This window comes from Panulirus ornatus, chromosome 65 (genome assembly GCF_036320965.1).
Source record: "Panulirus ornatus isolate Po-2019 chromosome 65, ASM3632096v1, whole genome shotgun sequence".
Classification (NCBI taxonomy): Eukaryota; Metazoa; Arthropoda; class Malacostraca; order Decapoda; family Palinuridae; genus Panulirus; species Panulirus ornatus.
This window is the reverse complement of record NC_092288.1, coordinates 5,531,109-5,552,500: the sequence shown is the minus strand read 5'-3', so window position 1 is coordinate 5,552,500 and position 21,392 is coordinate 5,531,109. Positions and strand designations below refer to the sequence as shown.

Below are 21,392 nucleotides of genomic sequence, written 5' to 3'. Positions count from 1 at the left end.
TTATGATTACCGGGAAGTTGTTATTGTGTGGCGACTGAGTTTGGATTTAGCTGAGATTACAGTCCTGTGTGTGTGTGTGTGTGTGTGTGTGTGTGTGTGTGTGTGTGTGTGTGTGTGTGTGTGTGTGTGTTGTGTGTGTGTGTGTTGTGTGTGTGTGTGTGTGTGTGGTGTTAGTGTGTGTGGGTGTTGTGTGTGTGTGTGTGTGTGTTGTGTGTGTGGTGTTGTGTGTGTGTGTGTGTGTGTGTGTGTGTGTGTGTGTGAGGGGGGGGGTGTTGTGTGTGTGGGTGTTGTGTGTGTGTGTGTGTGTGTGGGTGTTAGTGTGTGTGGGTGTTGTGTTGTGTGTGTGTGTGTATGTGTTGTGTGTGTATGTGTGTGTGTGTGTGTGTGTGTGTGTGTGTGTGTGTGTGTGTGTGTGTGTGGGTGTGTGTGTGTGTGTGTGTGTGTGTGTGTGTGTGTGTGTGTGTGTGTGTGTGTGGGTAATCAGGTGACACACGGAGCCAGGTGAGTGTGAGAGAACGGGGAGGGAGTTCTACACTGGTGGGGTGGGTTTGTGCCCCCCCCTCATCCCTTTGAACTTCGCTCACCGTCATGGAACTTTTTCTTTTTTTTTTCCCCCCTTCCGTCCAGGCTCACAGTATCAATACTCAGTTGTTTCCAGTCATCCGTCCTTCTTAACTGCTTGTTGTGGCGTCGTTTGGGGGGTGGGGGAGTCAATCTACTCTCGAGATGATCAAACAGGTCTAGAAACTTGAAGGTTTGTACTCAAGTCACTCCTTACTCTTCGCTCTTGAGTAGTAGGTCAATCTATAGGAGGGAGCGATCATCTTTCCCTGTAACTCAGCTCTCGTAACCCTGATACCGTTTTCTTTTTAAGTCGCCTTCCTCTAGACCTTAGCTTATGATACAGTATTTCTGTTTCTGACAACATTATCTTGGAACTCAAAGATTCCAGCAGACTAGATGAAGGTAGAACTGTCAATTCACGTATTAATAATGTTTAAATTCCATCATATATATATATATATATATATATATATATATATATATATATATATATATATATATATATATATATATATATGGTTCACGTAAAAGGCTACATGATTTGAATAACGAACTCAGTGTTTATGAATACCAGTTCCTCACACAAGCTGGAGTGTAACTTAAGCGGATTTGATAATGAAAGACTAACTGTATTTCCTGGAGGTGTTCACCCACGCCAACCATGCATGACCTTTTGATCTTCAAGCCCTTGACACACAGCCTGGCCAGAGATGACACCGTGCACCGTGGTTGGTCGCTTCTGGTTTAGAGACACACACACACACACTCTCTCTCCACTTAACCGCAAAGAGAGAGAGAGAGAGAGAGAGAGAGAGAGAGAGAGAGAGAGAGAGAGAGAGAGAGAGAGAGAGAGAGAGAGAGAGAGAATCTTGACTTACGACCTTTTGAACTCAAGGAGCACAGACTCCCTGGAATGCCCTTGTTGATGGACCAGTTTATCCATGGCAGTGACCCTACGTGACCCCCTACCCCTCCCCCTCTTGTAACAATGAAATGGATCAACAAATATCACATAACCCCCCCCCCCCCACGTTTCCATACCAATTTCCATGAGACACGGTAAGTCCATCTGAGACTACACTCCCTAGACGTGTGCGAGTCACACTCCCTCATCCACGTTCTGATCAACATACATCTTTCCATAAAATTCATAATGTAATTCGAAATAAGTTTCATAATGTGTTTCTGGATTAATTTTCATAAGGTAATTCTCAATAATCTTTCTTAGATTCAAAAAGTAATTCTATATAATCTTATTTAGTTTCATAAGGTAATTTCTAAATAATCTTCCTTAGATTCATGATGTAATTTCTAAATAAGGTAATTGTATACAATTTCTATGGTAACATTTCTTTTCCTCATCTACGCATGCCGGCAACCTCATTGGCCCTGCGGTACGACCCTTGAGCACGACGGTACGACCTTTGGGCACCTGTGATTTGACCCTTTCATTCCTTGGGTCATTGATCATACCCTCGTAAAGTCAGGTCAAAGGTCAGGCAGGCCCTTTATATGCAAAGGGTCCTGATTAATGGTCTCGTCCCGTTGTGCTCCGTGTACTAAAAAAAAAAAAAAAAAAAAAAAAGGCCTGAAATTCTCATACTGGCAACCCTTCCTATTTACATATTTCATATGCAGATTATATGACAAATGATATATATATATATATATATATATATATATATATATATATATATATATATATATGTGTGTGTGTGTGTGTGTTTATATATATATATATATATATATATATATATATATATATATATATTCCTCACATGTTTCCTTTGACGATGGTTGAGCTACAGTAAAGAATTAAGCCTCCTGCCTCAAAGTTTGGAATCAGGTTAGGAAGATTAGCACATCAAAGTTGAGCGAGAATATGAAATCGCAATTCATATTTCCACTTTTAAATTGTCTGAGCTGCTTAAAGATGGCGGCCGCCTCCATATCATCAGAGAAAACGGACGGGGAAAATGATTCGGACAGACGAATAAAAACTATTTCTTTTTTCTGTTCTACGAATTATTTATATTTCAGTATCTTCCTTTAAGGCTACTGTTAATGCCTAACATTATTAAAAATGTATGAAATGTATATATGGGCTGGATCCTATTAAATTCTTTTATCATCAAACATTTATATAGGATGGTTTCTGAGAAACTGTAAAGTGTATATACTGAATATTTAATACATTCATAATTACTCCATGACTAATTTCTACGAGAGAGAGAGAGAGAGAGAGAGAGAGAGAGAGAGAGAGAGAGAGAGAGAGAGAGAGAGAGAGATTCACTTCTCACAGGAACCCTCCAGAACAAGCGCTCGTCCAAGGTATACAAAACCTTGATGTGAATCCAAACCCTCGACCAGAGTCGCAGTCCTCAGCCATCCCAGCAGATGTCGCAGCGGAGAGAGAGGGAGGCTGGCTGGCGGGAAACTCCGTTGGCTATTTCCAAATCTGTGTACCACTCGTAGCGTTCCAATCTGTGAAAGGTGATATCTCATGGAATTTTCGAGTAGGAGGGACCGGCTGTGACAGTTACAAACTGTCGTGTTCGAATGAGGGAACGCCGAGGAATATTGTGAAATCTGTGTCGGCCACAATAGTGTCAATACCAGCCACGACAAAGTGCCATTGTGGGGGGCGGGAAAATATCTTTCGACGCGCCGGACTCAACCCGCTCGATCAGCTCCTGGTTTTCGTTAGGGGGGAGGAGGAGGATACGACCGGCTCGAGATCTCATGAAGGAAAGAAGAAGGAAACACAATACGAGGAAGGAGAGAAATAGAGGTAAAAAAATAAGTAAAGATATTATAAAGAATAGAAAAAAACAAATGATATAAATAATGTAAATTGACTATAATGATAGCAATAATTTTGATGAATTAAAACGGAAGAACAGAGAGATGTGTTTCCACACTGGGTACCTCCATGGTCTGATGTCCGGCCTCGATGACCATCCCCTTACTGAGGAGGATGTAGCGGAAGTTGTCCAGGTAATAGTTGCTCCTCACGTGCAGGATGACGAACTCCCCCACCTGCGTGTCACACAGGAGGAAGACGACTCAGTACAAGGGCTTTTAAGCTGACCAGTAAAGTTGGCAACAAACTGAACGTATGAGCGAAAGAATATCACTTTGTTTAAGAGACTTAAGTTGCTTTAGAAAAACGAGAATTTAAGTTGACTAGAAATGTCAGGAATAAATTTGATCGTATAAAGGTAAGGAAATGCATAAGGCTTCGACAAATCAATGAAAAATCGTGAAATATAAACACAAAAAAAATATGTGGTGTATAACTTGCAAATAATCTAAATATGTGGAGAATTTACATAATACTATTAACATAGAAATTCCACATTTTGAACGGATGTAAGCGAGCGAAAATGGAAGTCCCTTACCCTAGTGTGTGTGTGTGTCCTTACCTTCCTCTCTACCTTACCTTAGGACTCCTGGTGCTGGTGGTGACCTGCAGGTGGCGTCCTTTGGGGGAGTGGTGGGCCACGGCGATGAGGGAGGTGTAGGATCGGCTCCCAACCGTGTCCTTCAACTCGGCGTCCAGCCGTAGAGACTCCACATCCTGTGCTACTTCCACGTCCGCTGGTGGTGGTGGTGGTGATGGTGGGGTGGTGGTGGGGGGGGGGGATATACATGTAGATGTATTTTTTTTTTTTTTTGGTGTTTCAAATACAGACATCGATGATCCACCACAGTTCAACAAGACAACAGATTAAAACGTCTTACGAATTTAAAGAATCCACGTTTATAAATAAAAAAGCAAAATGTTCATGAAATTCTCAATTCATGCAATAATCCATTATTGAAGCAGAGTAAACATCTTAATAATAAAAACTCACAGTTTTTATATACATTTTTTTCATACGATATCAAACAGCGTTAGTGAAAACTGTATCAACAACACTAACGAAAACGTGGCGTAGTGACTGAAGACGTTTTATGTACAATGATTGGAAAACGGGAAGAAGAACAAACCACTGTGATCTTCCTCTCATATTATAGAGATAATTCTTACCTTCCAAATATATCAGTTCGAGAACGTGTCGTTCACCATCACCTCATGAGTACGACCCCTGGGAGAACGACCACTATCTACCACACTCGTACCTACCTACACTGCACGACTGGTCGAGAACCTGAAGATGAAGGAGGAGGACCATCTACCAGACTACCCATCTGCCGAAGGACACCTCCAGAAACCACGCAAACACCACAGGACTCACCATAGGGACGAGGAGGACCCGGCGAGAGATTATAGACTTACCCAGTTCGGCGTGGAGGTCGATCTCGGCCTCCCACAGGGCGTAGCGGGCGTGCGTCATCTTTACCGTCCGCGAGAGCAGTTTGCGCCTCTCCCCCGTGTAGAGCGACACCTCCGGGCTCACCAGAAGCCGGTGGCGCGACAACCGCCACTGTGGGACTTTCGACCCGTCGTGTTGCGTCGCCGACAACTGCCGGTGCGAGAGTTCGAACCCCGGTGAGGCGAGAGACGGGGCATACACAGAGGGTTTTAGCGTTGTTGACTATAGTGGACTACGAGCAAAACCTAACATACTACGCTCTCAACTCGTCAACATGTCAACAAATAAACATGCATAAAACCATTGATAAACTATGATTAAGAGACATTAAATAAATACGTTAAATAAACAGCCATAAACTGATTCATAGATAAATCATGACAGTCTGTCTGTTCGTCGTAAAGATGCCACTACACTCGTATGCTAATGAAGTCAAAAACAACATAAATACTTTATCTTTTAACTACTTGTAAATGAGACAATTCTCATGCATAGTGAAGCTGACGAGAAAATCATAAGCATGACAATATTTCTATAATGCTGTGGGAAATAAATGGACTGGGATACTTTTGCATAGCGTTTGCATTATATTCAGCAAATGTGTTTTACACGAGTAAAATCATGTCTAAATTACTTTCCTGGACTTTTTCAACACAGAGAAAAGTATACTATTAATTATAATGAAATCAACAATATATGACATTAATTACGAATATAAATAATTAAAATGCTTTATGAATATTGTAGTAAGCCATAAATGAATACCCAAGTATAATATATATATATATATATATATATATATATATATATATATATATATATATATATATATATATTGCAATGAACCTCCTTTCTATTGGTCTGGGAAAATTGCTTTTCACGTCTGACACATCCGGTTCACAGTAATTAGATGTGATAAAACAGATTAGATAGAGGCTAGGTTAAGTGGCATTAGATTAAGCTACGTTAGGATAGGTTAGTTCAGGTTCTCCTAGGCTAGGTTAAGTCGAATAATACCTAACCAGCTCTTAACATAGCCCAACAAAGGAGAAACCTTGCAGTCCTTAATGGCACAGCAAACTATCATCATTGTGGTTCTTTTTAAGAATCGAACCCAGTCCCTGACGAGACGAAACTTAACACAGGAATAAAGAAAACGAAAAGAAAAGGAAAATCTTCAGGGGTAACTTACATAAAAGGAGTCTTTTGTGGGCATAACTTACATAAAACTTGAAGGGCATGGCTGGCCGCAGGACTTGGGGAGACTGGCCTAGAAAGTCCAACTTGATGGCCGAGTTGAAGATTCGGGTGGAGGCGTAGCCAGAGTGGGACACGTCCCTATAGGCATCCCCAACAGTGGCGGTAACTCGTACCTCGTGTCCCACAGTGGTCGAGACCAGTTCCTCCAGGTCCGACATGCGAACTTAAAGGGGAAGACGCCTGCGAACTGTGGTGGTGGAGGGTGATGGAAGTGAGGGTGGGGGGGGAAAGAAGAAGTGGTACAGTGTGGTAGGTGGACATGGGAAGGGGGGGGGGAGGAGGGTTGTAAAGCAGACGTAAATTAATTAAATAAGTGTAAAAAAAAAATATTTGGTTAGGTTAGGTTCAGGTAAATGAGAGAAACGTGGGTGTAAATTAAGGTAATGTGAGGGAACGGTGTGTTAAATTAGGTGATGGTATTAATGAATTAGATGATATATTCATATTACGTTATTATTTAGGTAATAAAGGAGAAGAGACAAGCAGGGAAAGGAATAAGGATAGGACGGATAACACGGAAAGAAAAAGAAAAAAAATAGAAGTATATTAGATATATAATGAAAAAAATATTCATGAAATATATAAGTGCATACTATACTCATATTAGGGCAAAAATAATAATAATAATAAAAAAAAAACAGTTGCAGACAAGCAAATTAAAAATCGGACGACAGCAGAGCAAGAAAATATGAAAGCATTATAAACACGGTGGCTGCGCTAAGTGCATTCACATGAAAGGGAAATATAGCAAAAGCTCTACGTCTACATAAACAAAGCGAAATGATTTTGCTTTTGGCAACAAGCAGTGGGAGTAATTCACAAAATTTCTATGACCCAGCAGTCCAAAAATGATGCTATAATGCAGAGGGAAGCATTACATACAGCTCTAACGATGTAATTGTTCTAAATGAGACAAAAAGAGAGAGAGCTACTGTACGTTAATGTTAAAGCGCTTGGCTGGTGAGCGCCTACGCTGCCCCCTCGCGGCGGCCGGTGGAATTACGTCTCATCTGATTTAGCCTAACTTTGGCCGACGTTGTTACGATAATTTCATTTCCATTATGATTACAGTACTCTCTCAACCAATCAATGTTGCCTTTACGTACGAAATGCCAGACATTAATTAGTCAACATCTAATTAGCTGTGTTCTAATACGAATATGCTTTAGTCAAATAATGCGAAAGACTTGCGAATAAATTCAGGGTATAAAGAGATACATACTTAAAAGCTCTTTTCTTAAAGGCACGAACTAGTAACCTCGTTCGTTGGAGCACACAGAGACAAAAAGCCAATTAGGAAAAGACACGGTCTAACATCCACTTGTTGATTATAAACTAACGGAGTTAAATGGAAAATCTGGCCCAAAGGACGAGGCTGGGAGAGTGGGTAAACAGGATCAAGAGAACCGGAGAGAGAGAGAGAGAGAGAGAGAGAGAGAGAGAGAGAGAGAGAGAGAGAGAGAGAGAGAGAGAGATTATTGCCGGACGGTGGAAGAGCATTCAATCCTTGGCTGTGAAATCAAATACCTTCATTGGAACGTTTTCATTATTCAGTTTTGTTCGGATACCACAATGCAAAACGCGATGCGTTAAAAAAAAAAAAATTCTTTCAATGGACTCTAATACTTTTTCAGGATGGAGTTGAATGTTACCTTCATACACGATGGCAAGCTTACGGAAAGTCTGTTTCAACATAACTGGAAGTTCTCGTTTTCTAAAAGAATTAATCGGTAACCTAAGAGGACTAACTAAAGAAAAATGGTCACTACCTTTATACCGTGATAATAGATCGTCAGCATCCTGGGATTTCTTCAATAAGGCTAACCCTTAGAGCACGATGGTACGGCCCTTGAGTACAACCTTTTTCCCTCAAGGTTAAGGAGTCGTACCGCTGTGTTCGAGTCGTCCTCAAGGAAGTCGTACTTAGGAGGTTTTGCTCAACGTCCCTTGACCATCCAAGCAAGCTTATGTGGGCTAACGAGCGTACCTCTTGTTGTACTACCCCGACTGCCGACATGAGCCGTTCTGATTGTCTTCAATGTGTTATAGCAACGACAACAGAAGCCTCGGAGGGAATTGGGCTCTTTCTGGCGGGAACTCCCTTCTCCGGAGTGGTATTTGATGGCGTGAAAGTTTGCCAATAAGACGGGAGGTATCGAAGGCTGTGTTTTGGTGCTTGGGATTGGGACGTGACCAGCAATAAGTGGAGCTGGTGTTGAGACGCCGTCGAAAGGACGGGGTTCGAACCTGTTTCGCGGTTTACTCATGGTGGATCCAACCCTCTTTAAATGTTGGTGATAGCGATTTCTTAACGTGTTATCCACGACCAACACTGGCTTCCCTATACACTGATCATGCCATCGAATCAAGCACATTGGTTTTTTAAAATGTAATTATTTAATATAAGAAATATATGCATACTTTTCTATACATTATATATACATACCTTGGAATGGGAGCTCTTGTGGTATATGTTCTGAAGACGATGGTTTGTGTGGTTGTTCGAGCAAATGCTTCATGATGGGGAAGTTAATGGTTCACAATCTCCCTCCTCTGAACCATTAGCTTCTGGAGAAGTCACACGTACCCTTTTCTTTTTTTTTTTCGATTTAAAGACGACAAAGGAAACAATCATCATGCCAACACCTAAGGTGAAACATTAGTAGCGAGATGTTATCTCATCTAGAAAACGACTGTGAAGTGGTTCGTACGCTTCGCGAAGCGTGAATCGAGCTGATGGCGTTCCGAAGTAATAGGTCGAAACAATCTACTTATACAGGAGCACCGAGAACACTGCTTCAGTTGCTGAGTTTGAAGCCATGATCTGGGGGAACCCAGTGAGCTCAATGGGAACTTAGTGAAACAACAGAACCAGCTTCGCTCGGTGTAGGTTCGAAGCACTTCCTTAGATATGGAGTACACAGTCTCGCTTTACTCAGGTCTCAAGACTTAAATCAGCGAACAGATGTTAAATCCTCATAAAATGAAGGCCAGTGTTGCTCTCAGACCAGCGAACCTAACCCTCATCTTCCTTTCATATGAACCACTAGAGAGACAGACGGACTGTGCATAACAACCTCTCCATTGTTTCCGGCGAGGGATTAACAGTCATTTGGAAAAAGGTCGTTCATGACTATATTTACCCTGCTTGAAATCCTATTGGCCACAGCGAGACAGGTCGAGGAATATCCAACAAAACACACCACCACAGGTCTGGTTTGGTTCATGGTGGACGATGCTGGGGTGTAATGGTGGAGGTATATATATATATATATATATATATATATATATATATATATATATATATATATATATATATATATATCATGAGGGTGTGGCGGACTCAGGGAACGAGTTATGTGTGCAAGAGACGAGCGTTCGTGTGTACGGGTTGCACAGGTGTTCATATGTTATGGGTTTGACGTCAACACAAGTGAGAGCGAAGAGGTGATCACTGAGTACGTCGGTACGACCCTTGAGTGCGTCGGTACGACCCTTGAGTACGTCGGTACGACCCTTGAGTACGTCGGTACGACCCTTGAGTACGTCGGTACTTGATCATAACAATGAGACTCTTTTAAGTATGATGGTACGACCCTAATGTATGATGCCCTGTGGTCTTTGACCCCATATTCAAAAGGTCAGGTCATATAGGTCAGGTCACGGTACCAAAGTGTCGCTACGTCGCGCTCAAAGATCGTACTGTCGTTCTCAAGTGGAAGTGTCGTGTTTACCGGGATTAAAAAAAAAAAAAAAGGTGTATTTGGTTGAGGACAACTTAAATACACCTGGACATTCCAGTATAAAGTTTAGACAGATGCTTATTTATCTCCAACCAACTCGTCCACTACAACCGAAAAGTTAAAAGGTAATCAACGACTTGTTTTCCCTCGTAAACGTAAACAATGGCTGATTTCCAGTTAGCATTTTTTCCCCCCAAGTAAATTACCTCTTACGCTCTATTTCATTCTGTTCTACAAGCAGCTTCGTCGGGAGTTGTCTATACTAAACTCGGTAGGGATAGGCAAGTAACCTTCCACCAGCAGTGTATTAAGGGATTCGAACAATGATGAATGGAAATCTCTTTATAATGTTCGAATACATGAAGTGGCATTGGCATAGGTTTAGTTACTTCGAGATTCGGTATATATGTATATACATTTCTCCCAAGTCACCGATCATGGGCACGAGCTCCCACATTCGGATCAGGTCTGATAGGAGAATGTAGTGTTGAAAGGACCCAGGAAGAACATAACCTCGGGTGGAAACATGTATGAGACCAACCCTAGGGGTCAATCTAGGTCACCTTGTAAGGTGATGAAACCCTCGTAACACCATAACATCATCGGCAAACACAGTCAACAATGTTGACATAGCTGGCCAAGTTATTCGCAAGGATCAAGAAGAAGATGAGGAACGGGTCCTAGAACAGAATCTTGAGGTACTCCAGTGGTGGGTTGGCTGGCTGGCCGAGGGTCAAGTGTTACCCAACCCGAACAGACGATAAGGAACGCTCACCTCCTGGCCAACGAGGCCAGATGCCGGAGCAATACCCGTGTGAGAGAGAGAGAGAGAGAGAGAGAGAGAGAGAGAGAGAGAGAGAGAGAGAGAGAGAGAGAGAGAGAGAGAGAGAGAGAGAAGGGTTCAGATTTAAGCTTAGATGAACATGTCTACCAACAAACTGCGCATGTCTTATATAACGAACTACGCTCATTGCAACAGCCAAAGGATATATATATATATATATATATATATATATATATATATATATATATATATATATATATATATATTTCACGTTCATAATGAACAAACCTCACAGCTGGGACTGGCAGTTAACTGCCAATTATAGACTGGTGTCAGAAACTGTATGCAAAATACGACCTAATGAGCCGACATTTAGCTGGAAACTTCTGATAATGAATAATTGAGAATTATTTACAATTCTTTAAATATTTTGTTTGGAAAAAAGAAAATTGGCAGCCGTTTTCTTTTATTTTTCCCAAACGGGGAAAATAGATTAAAAAAAACGTTTTCCCCTTGTTCGTTTTCCTGCGTTTTGGCAATATCGGTTATGTTTGCTCAAAAATATTTGCTGACATTGTTCTGTATATCATACACAGGTTGGGCTTTACTATGAAAACTGATGCTATAGGAAAATCTTTGTTATATATTCTTTATTTCTATACTAAAAATTGGAGGAACTTGGACCTACTCGCTAGTCTGTGTACGAACGCCTCCAACGCGACCGTCCGTGTGTACGAACGCCTCCTGCGCGTCTGTTCGTGTGTACGAACGCCTCCTGCGCGTCTGTCCGTGTGTACGATTAATGATATAGACTTGAATTTTATGCCATCCGAGAATTGGTCGCTCCGGAATAACTGGGTGTAAAATAACTTCACAAAACGCTACATTCTAGAGTGATTTAGATGCCAATTTTTTTTTCCCCCGGAGACAGAGGGGGAATATTTTTTTCTGGGGGGGGGGGAGTTAACACAGGTGTGGTGTGGGAGGTTTGGTTGAAAAATATATATATATATATATTAAGCCTTGGAGTTGGGCGGCCACGTCCAGCCTAGTTTTAATTCCAGGCCCTAATAAAACAAACAAACAAACAAAAAAATGTCACCGGACTTCTCATGATTGATTTCATCATTAATTGCTCAATGCCATGACTAATTACCTGTTTTCAGTCTCCCGAAATTATGTAAGGAGTGGTTCCAGAAACCATTTTCTTTCCTAGGTATCCCTAACACATGGATATGACCATAATTTATCAGTTAACTGTACAGGTGTTTGGCATAATAACATGATAATGTAAGAGAATTATACTCATAGTATATCAAGTATGCTTCTTACGTCGGTTTTAGTAATCCATTTTGTCTATTTCAGAACAAGATAACATTTAATAGATATACATGCTTTCAATATTAAGTCTATTATTGTTTGGAAGGCATTGCACGATTCATGCACTTGAAACCATAGATAAACAATATCATTATAAAATGTCATTGTCTCCAAAACGACATAGTGAATTCAAAGTTAGAAACCGAATTAGAAAAAAAAAAACTAACTTCACGTTAGACTTTATCCAGGGTTAGATATTTTTTTTTTTTCCCCCAGGCCAGAGCTGTAATTTCCGTTGGTGGGTATACTTGTATACAACCATTATAAACCACGCCTGGCTAACAACAATGTAAACCTGGATTCTAGTAACTATATCTATTTCTGTGTACTAGGAAAGTATACTATACCTAGATACTAGTAACTATATCTATTTCTGTGTACTAGGAAAGTATACTATACCTGGATACTAGTAACTATATCTATTTCTGCGTACTAGGAAAGTATACTATACCTGGATACTAGTAACTATATCTATTTCTGTGTACTAGGAAAGTAAACTATACCTAGATACTAGTAACTATATCTATTTCTGTGTACTAGGAAAGTATACTATACCTGGATACTAGTAACTATATCTATTTCTGTGTACTAGGAAAGTATACTATACCTAGATACTAGTAACTATATCTATTTCTGTGTACTAGGAAAGTACACTATACCTGGATACTAGTAACTATATCTATTTCTGGGTACCATTACGGTATACTATACCTAGAATATAGTTACCTACAATGGCTGGGTCTGAAAACTGCTAACTCTATTGGGTACCAATTAACTATATATGGATACTAGTAATATATATAGACCATGCCCCTTTGTTGGATATGGGAGATCCATTATATAACCTTATCTCAAATAACGCAAAACCACCGGAAGGCCGGATATCATCATGATCATTAACGCTGTAAGCATTAATCTTTACGTTGTTAATATAATAATAATGATAAAAAAAAAAGTTAGGCTAAACGCGAGACATCTCCCATGTCAATCTCTCTCTCTTTCTCTCTCTCTCCCCCTCCCCTCCCGGGCCTTCTCTATGGGGAAAAAAAACCCAAAAAACTTCGTCACTCAGATGGAAAAAACCGGATGCAACATTATCTTTTTTTTCCCCCCAATAATAACACGAATTCCCTTAATGGAAACTTGTTGCTTTAGTCCGGGGAAAAAAAATTATTCATGTAGATTTTCCACTGAGAATATCAATTAGTAGCTAATGTATTTCCTTGACCATAACTCATGAAATACACTTAATCAAATATTTATAAGTTAATAATCAAGTAGTAATTGTGTTTTTTGATGAAATATGTTAATCAATGGAAACATTCATTAGTTTTTTTCGTTTTGTTCTAAACGATTGTAAATGCTGGATTAAATGAAGTCCCTTTATTTAAACAACTTGTTGAAGACGTACTCATAAAGCCCCTTTACTTAAAAAACTTGTTTAAGAGGAACTTATAAAGCCCCTTTACTTACAAACTTACTGTTTAAAGGTACTTAAAATTCAGATGCATCCTGTCCACAATTAACGAATTACGAGAAAATCATATCTTAATTTCTATAAGTCTTACCTAGTTAACCAGTTATTTGTGTTTTGTGCCTATCAATTTCAAGTGTCATGTAGCCTATCAACATCAAGCAATAATCATATATATATATATATATATATATATATATATATATATATATATATATATATAGACATTATCGCTATTTTCAACAATTCCAGATAACCTTAATACAACAACGAACAATGTCTTTATATATATATATTTCACCCTTGAAAACTCTTAATGTGTAATTAAATAAATCGTAAATACATATGAGCTGAGACTCAAACCTATACTTATATAATCAATTTCCTATATACATACATATACATATATTCCTATGAGTCCACGGGGAAAACCATGCGCAATATTGTGTTCCTTTCCATATATATATATACACACCCAAACATCGTTTATATAGTAATTCCCGTCCACACAGACCGTTCGGTATGTACCGACTCATTATGTAACACCAGAGAAAGCGGCTTCTACTGTATTATAATCTGCAGACGATTGTAGACACGATTATAACATAAAAAAAATCATAACTTTACTTATGTCACTTAATGCAAATTGATTGCTTCGCCTAGAGGGGGGGGGGGGGTCTGTTGTTCTATTCAAAGAAGTAACTGCAAAACTATGTTTGTTGAATCGCTTGTTTATATATTTTTCATCTTTTTTCTCTCTCAAAAGGACGCTTGTTTTTTTTTCGCTTGTTTTTATCCTTTTTTTTTTATGTTTAAATGTATTACTGACACTGGAATGAGTGTGATTATGATAATGTGATGGCGAGAGGCATAACAACCTGGGTTATTTGAGGGAGCAAGGGTGGAGGGTTGTGTGCTGGGTTGTGCCACTAGCTGGGAGCATTGTCGGCTCGGTTATAAGGCTAGTTGGGAGGGTTGTAGGCTGCTTATACACTTAAGTGAGAGAGTTGTATGATATAGATGGAAGGGTTGTAGGTTATATTATAGTGCTAGCTACGAGGGTTGTAGGTTATATTATAGTGCTAGCTACGAGGGTTGTAGGCTAGGTTATAGTGCTGGCTACGAGGGTTGTAGGCTAGGTTATAGTGCTGGCTACGAGGGTTGTAGGCTAGGTTATTAAGCCAACCAGTAAGGTATGTTCTTGCCTCTTTCCCAGCACCATCGATGGCCTGAAACTGCTAGTATCAAAATCTATAGTTTCAGAACATCAACTTCGCCTTTACAGCTCTCTCCCGTTTCAGGAATACAGAAGAATTAATATATTCGAAATGTCCTTACAATATTTTTAGTTTGAGTTTATCTTTAACATTTAATTAATTGAAATCTTTTAAGCAATAATGATCTCATTGTTGACTACCGCGTACGTAATGAGTGGGTTAATTGCAGCTAACCTTGTTCATTATGCCAGCAACCGTCTCGCTGACCTAGGTCAAACATATGTAGCTTTATGACCATAATGAGCTGGACAGATTCTATTATATTCTTCTTTTTGATGCACTTACGTGCTACTACGGTTTTTGGGGAGGCTTTCCCCCCACGAAGTCTTGACGAACTGCTGGTCTGAATTGCGTTTTTGGATGGATCGTATTTCGATAAATACGTATAGCAGGTATTTCACAGTGTATTACGTAAAGTATATTTTTATGCTATGTTTCTATGGGCCATGATGGTTGTGGGTTACCCTTGTATGTCTGGCTGGAGTGCTATAGGAAAGTGCTTTAAGCGCGACGGTACGACCCTTGAGTACGATGGTAAGACCCTTAAGTACGACGGTACGACTCTTGAGTATGACGGTACGGTCCCTTGAATACGACGGTACGATCCTTGTGCACGACGGTACGATCCTTGAGTACGACGGTATGACCCTTGAGTACGACGGTACAGTAACTGAGGACGATGGTACGACCCTTGAGCACGAGGGTACGACCCTTGAATACGACGTTACGGTAACTAAGGACGATGGTACGACCCTTGAGCACGAAAGGCACAACCCTAACGTATGATGATGATCTGACCTTTGACCTGACCCTTAAAGAATGCTTTAATCCTTAAAGGGTCAGGTAGGTCAGAGGTCAAACCATTATAATAACCAAGGATCGTTACTGTTGTGCTTAAGGGTCGTTACTGTCGTTCTCAAGGGTCGTTACTGTTGTGCTCAAGGGTCGTAACCGCCGTTTTCTTTACGACAAGACTGGCAACACTGCGGCACCTGGAAGGTCCTCGCCAGTGTTGCCGCCACTGGATCCGACGGGCCGTTTTCGCACCACTGGGGAGAAATACCCACTCCGTGTATGTACCTGCAGTGGTTCCACTCCCGGACGCATCCCGTTTTCCAACACTCACCCTGATTTGATCTGGGGGATAGATATATGCTGCCTTTGTGTCATGTCTATCGCATATATATATTTTTCTTTCTCTTTCATACTATTCGCCATTTCCCGCGTTAGCGAGGTAGCGTTAAGAACAGAGGACTGGACCTTTGAGGGAATATCCTCACCTGGCTCCCTTCTCTGTTCCTTCTTTATATATATATATATATATATATATATATATATATATATATATATATATATATATATATACACACACACACACACACAGAGGAAATCAGCAACACAACACCTCGTAAGAACGCTACAAGCAACAGAATCCCTGGGAGTTTTTTTTTTTTCCCCTTTTTGAAACTGAACGCTTGATTAAGTGAGCTGTTTTCAGCAGCGGGAGTTCTCGAGGTTTCTATATCCTGGTGTCTGTGTGGGAGAAAGTGATCCAGCCTTGGTCACGGGTGTTTCGAGAGAAAGAAGATGGTGTCCCGGGGGTGTTAATTCCATCTCCCATGTTCCCTGGATCACTAATGAAAACGGGAAGATCAACGGTACGAGGGTCCAGCGCTGCGGTACGGTACTGCGCACACGTGTGGCGAATGCTTTCTCTCTCTCCCATGTCCAAGAGAGAGAGAGAGAGAGAGAGAGAGAGAGAGAGAGAGAGAGAGAGAGAGAGAGAGAGAGAGAGAGAGAGACCCAGAGAAGTTCCGACATAAGTGAAATTCTACTACAAATCAAGGTCCAGGAATATTAATATACCCGCCAAAGAAACCATTAAAAAAAAGGGGGGGGGAATTCCCCCCCCCCCCCAAAGTAAGCACTAAAAAACAATGACACGATTTAGTAGTCTCCATTAAAAGGAAATTGATTGCCATTTCTTCCCCAACTATAATTATTTATCAACAATGCCCCAGGAGCCCTACACAAGACAGCCATTACGGAATTTCCGATTTTACGTCAGAACTCTTAACCAAATTACGATAATCCATTATTACACATAAATAAAACATGTAATCACTTATAATAGTTTCACCTGTGATATAATAGTTCTTTTTTCCTAAACCTGTGATATAATAGCTCTTTTTTTTCTATACCTGTACGGCATATAAATGATTTAAATAATGCATCTAGGACCCGAACCGTATATTAATGACACTCATCATACATCTGACATATTCTCCTCTAACTTTTGTGGGGGGGGTGTGTGGGGGGGATGTCCACCCCCCGTACAATACTGATACTTATCGTACATCTGATACACTCTCTCCTCCTGGATCCGTATCGCACATCGGTGACAATTATCGTACACCTGACACGTTCCCCCCTCTCTCTAGGAAAACCTGAAAGAGTTTGGATTAAAAAATGATAAAGAGCAACGCTTGTGCCTTTGACAGAGTGATTAACTATGAGTAATGCGTGCTGAGAGAGAGAGAGAGAGTCCTTTGAAGCTCTCGATACACCACTCCTAGTCTTATTGGACGGAACTACGGCCAAGCGCTGCCCTTGTGGGCCATTCAGTTCCTGAATATGGGCGCCAATCAGGTCAGGACATGCGTGCCAATCAGTGTTGGACACGGGTCCTCGTCAGTGCCGGAGGTAAGAGGCAATCATTGCCTGATATAGGTGTCAATCACTGTTAGACATGCGTGCCAATCATTTTGTTGGAAATGGGTGCAAAATCAGCGCCAATCTAGGCTGGACATGGGTAACAATCAGTCTTGGATATGGGTGCCAATCAGTGCTGGATATGGGTGCCAATCATTATTGGACACGGGTACCAGCCAGGGCTGAAGATGGGTGTTTATCATTGCTGGACATGGGAAGCAATCAGTGCTACTAGGTATGGGTACCAACCACTGCTGGACATGGGTACCAATCAGTGCTGAGTATGAGTACCAATCATTGCTGGACATGGGTGCTGATCATTGTTGGACATGGGTGTACCAATCAGTAACAGATGTGAGTGGGGGAATCAGTGCAGGATATGGCTGCCATTCAGTGTTGGACATGGGCGTCAATCAGTGCTGAACACAGATGCCAATTAGTGCTGGATGCCATTGCCAATTAATACTGGATATGGGTGGTAATCGGTGCTTGGACATGGGTGCCAGTAACTGTTAGACGTGGGTGGCTATTAGTATTAGAATTAGTATTAGATATGGGAGCATGTCACAGCTTGGACATGGTTAGGACACGTGTCTGCCTGTGAGCATCACATTTAGGCGTGAGACACATTCACTGCTGGAAATGGGTGGCCATGCTTGACGTGGGTAGTTAGTACTTGCAATGGGTGCCAGGAATACCTTGACATGGGTGACAGATATGCTTGCCTTTGATGCCAAGAATGCTTGACATGGGTGCATGTACTGAAGATGCTTGACATGGGGTTGCCAGGCAATACTGGTCAGAGATATCAGGACACGCTGGACATGGGGTTTCAGATAAGTCCTGGAAATGCGTGCTAGGTAGTGTTAACAGAGGCTCCAGGTCGTGTTAATTCAGTGGTACTGGAATGAAGTGCTTCGTGCTGTTGGTTATGGGTGTCAGGCATTGCTGGAAATGGGTGCTGGAAGGTGCTGGAAGTGGTGGACGTGGGTGCAGGGAGGGGTTGTACAGGGGCCCTGGAAAGTACTGGAAAAGGGGTATTGAAAGGCGGTGGAAGATGCTAGGACGTGGGTGGTGCTGGATGGTAAGTGGACACGTGTGCTGGAAGGTGCTGGACAAGTGGGCTGGAAGGTGCTGGACACGTGGGTAAGGATCAAATAAACTTACTAGGTGATGACTCTTGTTAGCCGGAGCGTACCAGACTCCAGGCTGGCGAGGTCCATCGGTCTGGAAAGGTGGTGGTGGTTTGCAGGTTGGTATGAACATAAATGAATAACAATAAAAAAAAAGAGGGCTCTGGCAACTGGACTGCTCAGGTTAGTGCTTATACAACTGGCTGAGAGAGAGAGAGAGAGAGAGAGAGAGAGAGAGAGAGAGAGAGAGAGAGAGAGAGAGAGAGAGAGAGACCATCTACTTAACTACAAGTACCTACATAAGTGAGCGTGACTATGGGGTCAGTATGTGCCAGCTACTTACACATTTCTACGATACTTGTGAACTTTATATATATATATATATATATATATATATATATATATATATATATATATATATATATATATATATATATATATATATATATATATAAACACAAGACTTAAAAAAAAATTGGTGCCTCGTCATAATGATTCTCTTCCCTACCACATTTACATCTTATCATATATAAAAAAAGATTAATTGAATTACATCATTAAATAACTCTATCTGGAAAACAAATATGGAGAACGCTTTTCATAAGACATTAGATTACATATATCATTGGAATGTGGGCTTCGGCCATGTTTTGATCGTCCTTTGTTTAAAGAAGTGAATCCACGCAAAACTTTGTATATATCGTTGCTCTCAACTTAAGAATTTATAGCGCCAATATGACGTCAGGCCATTTTCCAAAATTACTTTAGGATACCATTTCAGATGTTCATATTTTACCTCGAATTACTTTAACTTTTATTCTTTTGCGCTTAACGTCCCCCGGTATATATATACATATGAAGTTGGTCTTGGACGTTATCTGGCAATTATTCGTGATTTACGTGAGGTAACTCTTGAGTTATACCTTAGCTTAAGGAAACGCTCGACCTCCCCCCCCCCCTCCAAAAAAAAGTTTCAAACTCGACTTTAAGCTTAATGTAATTTCATACCAAGTTCGTTCTGGCCTGGCTCAAAACACACTACTTTACATCTTGGCGTAAAAGTCGGGTCAAACGCACCTCAATTTTTATTTCTCCTTCCTGATAATGAGCGGATGTAAGGAGACGTATCCTTGCCATGATTCCCAGGGAAAAATAAAGGAAGGGGGGGGGGAGAAACTTCCGTCGTTGCGAGTAGCGAGCGCGTAACGCTAACCTCTGGTTCCGGCGGGGGGACTGGACTGGCGCGGGGCCCCGTGCGCGGGAGGGAGTGAGTGAGGGAGGGAGCCCGACCGCTCACTCCGGGTGGGTGCCGCTCACCGCCATATCCGCCGAGCCGGACGAAAACACCCCTCCCGAGTTATTGAATTTCCCTCCCGCTGAATGGTGAGGGAATTGATGACATTCACATGTAAAAGCAAAGATCGTGCTGCCATCAACGTTCAGTCTAGGTGGCTCTTGCCAGACGCAAGAAAAAGAGAGAGGAAAAAAAAAAGGGAGGGATCTTTTCTCTTATATTTTTCTCTCGTTTTCTTTAACCGAGTGTTGCCATTTCCTCTCTCTTTCTCACGACAATATCTTATGTCTTTCTATTTCCCCCCCCCAAGTACATTGTCATTATTTTTTATTTCCCCGGTTCAAGGATTTCCTGAGTTTACACACCCACTTCATGCTTGAGTTCCGTTTAACTCCCTAATCCCTCCTTCCTTCCTTATTTTTTTAATACCCTAATAATCCATTATCACAGAATTCTCTGTTATTCCCTTCCTGTTTTTTTTCTGTATATCCTTCTGTTATTCCCTTCCTGTTTTTTTTTTCTTCTACCGTTACCCGTCTCGTGTTTTTTCCCCCCTCACCCTTTGCCTTCTCCCAGGCGTCCCCTGTGTTCCACTCCGTGAACCACCGCTGGATAAGCACGACTGATTCCCTTCCTTTAAAAACAGGAGGAAATACGCCCACGAGAGAGAGAGAGAGAGAGAGAGAGAGAGAGAGAGAGAGAGAGAGAGAGAGAGAGAGAGAGAGAGAGAGAGAATCTGGAAAACGTCTCTTGTGTATTACAGTTCACGGGAATATTATTTTTTTCCCGCAGTTACCCATAATTCACTGTTGTAATATGTAGCTATTGTTCGAATATATATATATATATATATATATATATATATATATATATATATATATATATATATATATATATGCGAAAGGCGAGGAGCACTCGACCCCTTTTTATCTCGAATTACTTAATATCTATTGTTGTAAAGGTAATTCGGTCTAGAAAACGGGGGGTAATAACCTTGGAAATACCCGCTATGTTGCCTCCCACCACGGGTCATCTTGGTCCTCTCGCTTGACATTATAACATCAGGGTTAAGGGAAATATTACTTAATGATGATAAAAACACTGTAATACCTTCATTCCGTTACTCTTAGAAAATGGTAGTTTGAAGTATTATGTATCCCCCACGAGAGGATAAAGGAAAAGATTATAATCAAACTAGTTTAACCTCAGGATATAATCGCTTGGCCTCACCGTATTTAATATGATAGTCACTATGATATATAATAGCCATTATTCATCTTCCCTGTAAACTTGGATAAAAATTCATCTAATTTATTGCTCATGTGCCATATATCTATCTATCTATTTATCTATCTATGTATATATATATATATATATATATATATATATATATATATATATATATATATATATATAGTCACAGCTACATATTGACGAACATATTAGAAGGTA

General features: G+C 40.8%; 1 protein-coding gene across 1 annotated transcript in view; it reads right to left on the bottom strand.

The window, feature by feature from the left end:
* LOC139746448 (CD109 antigen-like) overlaps positions 1–21,392 on the bottom strand; it is a 312,038-nt gene that overhangs the window by 27,818 nt on the left and 262,828 nt on the right. Inside the window, 7 exon segments of the mRNA XM_071657698.1 lie at positions 3,493–3,603; positions 4,007–4,164; positions 4,847–5,033; positions 6,107–6,303; positions 6,306–6,330; positions 18,212–18,331; positions 18,681–18,740. Coding sequence (XP_071513799.1) covers positions 3,493–3,603; positions 4,007–4,164; positions 4,847–5,033; positions 6,107–6,303; positions 6,306–6,330; positions 18,212–18,331; positions 18,681–18,740 — 858 coding nt within the window.